This window comes from Phodopus roborovskii, unplaced genomic scaffold, assembly GCF_943737965.1.
Source record: "Phodopus roborovskii unplaced genomic scaffold, PHOROB, whole genome shotgun sequence".
NCBI classification, from domain to species: domain Eukaryota; kingdom Metazoa; phylum Chordata; class Mammalia; order Rodentia; family Cricetidae; genus Phodopus; species Phodopus roborovskii.
The window spans coordinates 18,050,447-18,057,304 of NW_026126485.1; the positions used below are offsets into that span (position 1 = coordinate 18,050,447).

Below are 6,858 nucleotides of genomic sequence, written 5' to 3' on the forward strand. Positions count from 1 at the left end.
GTTAACATTCTGCCTCCCCAGTGTTGTGATCACAGGAGTGTGCCACATCGCCTGCTTTATTTATTTATTTATTTTGTGAGCTGAAAGCTCAAATTATATTTATTATGTACAAAAATAATAGCTTGAAGATACTTGCAAAGTAATCAATACAGATAATTAATATGTACCATTTCACATAGCTTTGTTTTTATGATGTATATAATACTGTTAGAATTTCCTAAAATACAGTATTGATGCTTGCTGTGATTTTACAACCTCACCATGAAGTTTATTGTAAGGAAATAGAAAAAATTTGGGGAGAAAGTTGCCTCTTGTCTTACAGGCCTATCTCAATCTATTTCTCTTTAGTAAATGTGCTATTTCCATGTGTACACAGCAACACATTAGAGTTCTTTTAAATTTCCAATGGCCAGTTAACAAGGAAATAGCTAAATAGCTCAATCAAAATGTCTACATGCTTACTGCTAATTTTGAAATTAATTACTGTATTCTCAAGATATTTCAGGGAATTTTGTCTTGAAATGTCTTTTTAAATTCTTATAATGCTCTATCTCACAATGTTTATAGCTGTACTCTCTTATCTGAGAAAGGAACATAAATTTAATTAATATTTATATCTATAATATGACATGATAGGTGAGGTGATGATAAACTATTATAATTATTAAGCAATTTTCCCCGTCTTTAAAAGCTCCACACACTATTGAAGTAAACACATAAAAAGACACATAATTTATCATATATGTGTTCAAGGATTATAAGCCACTCTTAATGAGAATCCTCTAACTTGATGTGTATGTATGTTCAAGATCATCTATGTTTTGATCTTCAGTGTTTATCTCCATCTCCTTCCTCCAAGTAGAAAACCTGGACACCTCCTTTGCTGTCTACCACATGTAGAAAACCTGCATGTGTGGCTCTGAGCAGATAAAGAATGTTGGTGGCTGGAGGGAGCACTTGCCTTGTCACAATGCAGAGCAGGGATACCTGGGAAGCAAACACACCTTCAGCTAGCATGGCCTGTGTGGGAGGCAGGGTCTCACTATGGTGCGCCTGTGCTGAGCTTCTGTGGTGCTCCCTATGGCTGTGAACTTGTAGTGATCCTCCTGCCTCTGCCTATCCACCACACCACGTGTTTGGATTGCAGGTGTGTGCCACATCACTCACCCACACTTATTTACTTTCTGTTTATAGAACTAGCTTCGTGTGTGTGTGTGTGTGTGTGTGTGTGTGTGTGTTGTGATCTCTATTAACCCCTAATAGCCTTCAGAAGCAGTAATTGCTCACTTCACCAGAACAGTAAAAAAAAAAAAAAAAAAAATCAGTTACAGAATTTACATCCAACAGGTCAGCATCAAAAGTAAAGCCAATATCTGCCTGAATGTTATCTAACTTCACATGAGGACATGCAGAAATCACAAGCAGGCCAAGAATTTAAAAACTGGACTTAGAATTGAGACTAGTTTTACCAGACTATCAGTCAGTAAATGCTTTATGTGAGGCTTTGGGCAAATAACCAGAAGAATAAGTGGGGGGAAGTAAAGGATGTCTGTCCCTTCCCAGGCCTGAGGAAGGCTAAGAACAAATACATAACAAAATGTACCAGAAGCAAGATAGCTCTCCTCTGGAAGCAAGGGGAAGCCATGGTGTTCACTAGAATTATTTGTCTGCTTGGATTAAAATTATAAATACTAAAAAGTGCCCAGTTTCATGAATTTTGTTCCCAAAGTGCCTTGGTCATATAACAAAGAAAAGAATCTGAGATAAGTTGAAAACATTGTTTTCCAAGAAGTAACCAGTGCTTCAACATGTATCTATGTTTCAATCATCACAACTTTAACAATGATCTCTTCTACTGAGTGTGTCTTACCTTTCCACCCTAAGCAAACAGATGTCTAGCCTTGAACCTGTTTATGTATTTATTACTACTGCACATCTAGTGCCTAAAAAAAATTATTGTAATCACACAGCTAGGTATTTCCTGTTACTATTTGATGGCTTTGATTGATATCCCTCCTAAGGTAGGCAATATTGCCAACCTTTTTATTATTAATATTAGTTAAAGTAATGATTCTAATTGTTTTTAAATGTGATACACACAATGACATATTTGTATACCTTTCTCACTTCCTTAGATTCCTATGATCTAGAGAACAGCAAGTGCACTCAAGCTTAGAATAACTCTAGACAACACAATTCCAAGCCCAGATTCTCTTCGGTTCTTTTCCTCATTTTTAAGATGATTTTACTTTTATTTTTTTTTTAATTTTATGTGCATTGGTGCTTTGCCTGCATTTATGTCTGTATGAGGGTGTCAAATCACTTTGATCTGGATTGCAGACATTTGCAAGCTGCGGTCTGAATGCTGGGAATTGAACCCAGGTCCTCTGGAAGAGCAGCCAGTGCTCTTAACCATGAGCCATCTCTCCAGCCCCTCTTTTCCCTAATTTTTATTTGTAGGGATTTTTTGTTTGGTTGGTTTTTGATTTTTGGTTGTTGAGGTTTTTGTTGTTTGTTTGTTTGTTTTTGAGACCAGGTTTTCTGTATAGCCCTAGCTGTCCTGGAAATTGCTTTGTAGACCAGACTGACCTCAAACTCTATCTCTCAAGTGCTGGTATTAAAGGCATGTGCCACCACTGCCCAGCTTTCCTAATTTTTAAACTAAATTTGTCTTTAAGGTTTGCATGGGTAACATCTAGGCCATGTGGCAAAGAAATCCTTAAAATATAATGAAGTAAGCAATCGTCGTGCCCAAGAAGAAATAACCCTGAGGACGCTGTGACTCTAGGTTCTTATAGGAGCCCATCCAGACCTGAGGCCACTGGCAACAGTTTAGCCTTGCAGATAGTTAACAATGACTTATAAGAAGCTGTTAAGTGCATAATGTGGTCCTAGACACACAGGAAAATAGGGTTCAATATTTGTCAAATTCACATCTTTGTCTCAAGGATACTAATGTATTGAAGAAAGCTATGAAAACAATGCAATACAGTATTTCAAAATCAAGGGAATGCCATGTTAAGTTTTTCATTCAATTCTTTACATGCGTTCTAAGGAAGAAACAATTCCTTTTATCAGAAATTAACCAGTTTTCCTGAATGTGTGATTTGAATGAAGCCTAACTACAAAGCACCTATGAATAAAAATATGAATGAGCTAACTTAAACATATAATAGAGCAAGGATGCACATCCCTCTTTGCTGTCTTGTGGGATACACATGTTCAGAACAGCGTGGCCAGCAGAGGTTTTGCCTTTTCAAATTAAACACTTTGAAATGTGTAAGGAGTTTGAGCTATGCAGTAGCCATGAGTAAAATCTTTATGAGGGTAGCGATATTGTAGTGCTTTTATGTTATATTTTTATTTTATACTTGTATTATCTTATATACAAGAAGATTAATCTGCCACAGGAGGACAATGTGGTGAAGACTTATATGAAACACAGTCATGGAGTGACTCGGAGAATCAGGGAGAAGTGTAGAGTTTGGCCAGAACCCTCTAAAAAGACTGTGGTTCTCTCTGAAGGAGAAAAGGTCAGACAAGGACTGAAGTGTGGATAGAACATCCTCTCTTGGAATGGATAAACAGAGAGAAGGAGGAAAATCCATGCCAGAATTTGACTTTGGAGCAGAATAAAAATACAGAAGAAAGGATCACTATGACAAAAGCATGCGATGGCAGAATTTATGGCTTCTACTATAAATTAATAAGGCAAACAAAATAGGGAGTATGTAGGTATGTGTTATGGAAAAATTAGTATCGGGAGTAGGAGTTTAGATGTGCACGGAATAAAAAACCAGCGAGCATTACATGAACAATAGACCAGCACGGAGATTCCAGGAGCTTATTTTATAGCTGTAGAAAGATTTCTTTGAGAGAGTTTGGATGCAAGTCTGCCAGGTGGATGAGAGCTACCATGGCCAAGGATCCAAACACGAGCCTTACCAACAGGATGAAGATAAAAGTACAATTCGGCCCAAAACTTAAGAACCCTGGGGCTGGGTTACCAGAACTACTGTGAAGAGAGTTCTCATGGACCACAGCGTGATTTCCAGCTTGCAATGCATGGAACAACAGGAAGAAGGAGGAATGGCGAGCTTCGAATAAAACCTGGAAGCACAGGCAGTGCCCCTGTCAGTTTCTGTGCTTCTGCTAACGTGTAAGGACATTCCCCCCCCCTCCCTGCCTGGCACTGAACCCTGATGATAGGTCCTTCATGGAGTGTATAAACGAGACTGTGGTGAAGGAGTTTGTCTTCCTTGGCTTCTCATCTCTGGCCGAGCTGCAGCTGCTGCTCTTCATCGTCTTCCTGCTCCTCTATTTGTTTACTCTGAGCACCAATGCTGTGATTATCTCCACCATTGTGCTAGACAGGGCCCTTCATACCCCCATGTACTTCTTCCTTTCTGTCCTCTCCTGTTCCGAGACCTGCTACACCTTTGTCATTGTGCCCAAGATGCTGGTTGACTTGCTGGCTCGGAAGAAGAGCATCTCGTTCCTCGGCTGTGCCATCCAAATGTTCACCTTCCTCTTCCTTGGTTGTTCCCACTCCTTCCTGCTGGCAGCCATGGGTTATGATCGCTACGTGGCCATTTGCCACCCTCTGCGATACACAGTGCTCATGGGACACAAGGTGTGTGTAGGGCTAGTAGTGGCTGCCTGTGTCTGTGGCTTCACTGTGGCACAGATTATCACATCCTTGGTGTTTCACCTGCCCTTCCAGACTTCCAACCAGCTCCGTCACTTTTTCTGTGACATCTCCCCTGTTCTCAAGCTGGCATGCCACCACACCCACTTCACTCAGATCACCATCTTCCTGCTCTGTGCGTTGGTCCTAGTTATCCCTCTGCTGCTGATCTTGACGTCATACATTCACATCATTTCCGCCATCCTCCAGTTTCCTTCCACATTGGGCAGGTACAAAGCATTTTCCACCTGTGCTTCTCACCTCATTGTTGTCGTAGTCCACTATGGATGCGCCTCTTTTATCTACCTAAGGCCTAAGTCCAACTACTCTTCAAGCCAGGATGCTCTGATATCAGTATCCTACACTATCCTGACTCCGTTGTTCAACCCAGTTGTCTACAGCTTAAGAAACAAAGAGTTCAAATCAGCTCTTCATAGAGTTATAGGAAGAACAGTTACCCTAAGATAATGCTAATCTGTATCCTGACTTTTTTTCAAATAACTAAAAATAATGCACACAGAGGGAAATTCTCTATGTGGAAATAAATAAGCAGTTGAGCATCGTGTTCACAAATAAGAGAATATTTCCCCTCACTTCCGATATAAAATTCAGAAACACACAGTTTCTTGCCTTCATGACATGAAATATTGGCCACTGGAGAATATTACATGAAACCATTTCTGTTTTAGGAGGCCAGTGTTGCGGCTGATCTCAACTGGCGATTCAAACAGGAGCTAGAGTCAGCTAAGACACATACTTCTGGGCAGATGTGTGAACACATTTCCAGAAGGGATTAGCTGAGGGGAGACCCTCCCTCAGAGTGAGCAGAACCTTTCAGCACGTAGCCCAGATGTAAAGAGGTGTTGCTTGCCTGCCTGCTTCCCCATAGTACATCTATGTCTGTTATATGTGTTGTTGCTGTGGCTGCTGCTGCTGCCACCCTTGATGGTTGCTTTAGAATCCCAACACAGACAGAGGACAAGTGGATCTCCAGGGACCTTCCAGGCCTTTAGCACACACTTTTTGACTGCTGAGAAATCAGTCTCATGGAATGAGCACCTCTAATGCTGTCAGCCTCTGCAATATGCACACAGCCATTACTGAACTATGTAGTCAGTCCCTCCTGTGTGGACCACTCCAGTGACTCTGTCCCCCAGGGAACCCTGTCTGATGCACTGGGAAGCGCTTTATTTCTAGGCTGTGCTCTTTCTGAGTAATTTCTGAATTGTGTTATTCCAATATAATTAAATTACAACTTTAATGAGGTAATTGGACAACTACCAGTCAAAGTATCTAGTGAATAAGACTTTCTTTTCTAATGTTTATGCTCTGGGACAAATCAAAGTTAAAAACCTGTTTTACTCAACATTCACCAAGTGGAAAGCTCTGGCAGAGTCATGAGTGTCTGTTCTTCATGTGAGTCAGGGGTCCACAGAGGGTTAGGACCTGAACCAGAGAAGGCCATCTTGTTTACCTCTTTATGAAGGACTGGAAAACACGTGGAGCTCTGTGATACAGATGTCTGTTCATGTTTCTTTCTGGGGTCAGCTTGTGAATAAAGGTTTCTAATTCATTTTTTTCTTCCTGCTTTCCTTTTGTTCCACTCTGCTAGCTCTGCTAGGGTGTCAGCCAACTTCATTTCTTCCTTATCTTTAAAGCTTAAGACAGTATATGGATAGGGCTTGAAGAAAATGAGTATTAAAGCAAACTCCAATTAACTTATGTAGCTGCTAAGTGATTTCCTTTCTTTTGCATGATAATGACCTCATTCTTCTGGCCTTTCAAGTTGTCTCGTGAAAAGAAAATGGATTCATAACTCTTACTATGAATCCCTTTAATATATCAATTGTTTATGGTCTCAGCAGCTCAGAGTCACTAGAGAGGAGATGCAGAGCAGGTGAACTACTGCTCGGCACAACTGCACACACCCACCAGACCTTTCCTGAGGGCCAAGCTTAATTCTTCATTTCATTCTTCTCCTTCTGCTCCTACTCTTTCTGTCTCTGTTCTCTTCTTTCACCCTGTTGTCCCATTCTGTTTCTTCCATTTTCCTCCTCATGTTTCCTGGTGTTTTCCTCCTCATGTTTCCTGGTGTTTTCCTCCTCATATTTCCTGGTGTTTTCCTCCTCATCTTTCCTGGTGTTTTCCTCCTCATCTTTCCTGGTGTTTTC

General features: G+C 40.7%; 1 protein-coding gene across 1 annotated transcript; it reads left to right on the forward strand.

The window, feature by feature from the left end:
• The first annotated feature begins 4,216 nt into the window (after window positions 1–4,216).
• Window positions 4,217–5,155, forward strand: LOC127229858 (olfactory receptor 10K2). Its single transcript, XM_051194909.1, has one exon. The coding sequence runs from the start codon at window positions 4,217–4,219 to the stop codon at window positions 5,153–5,155; it is 939 nt and encodes a 312-aa protein (XP_051050866.1).
• The last annotated feature ends 1,703 nt before the right edge of the window (window positions 5,156–6,858 follow it).

Coding starts and splice junctions, on each gene's coding strand:
- LOC127229858 (XM_051194909.1), top strand. CDS start 4,217: ATGGAGTGTATAAACGAGACTGTGGTGAAGGAGTTTGTCTTCCTTGGC.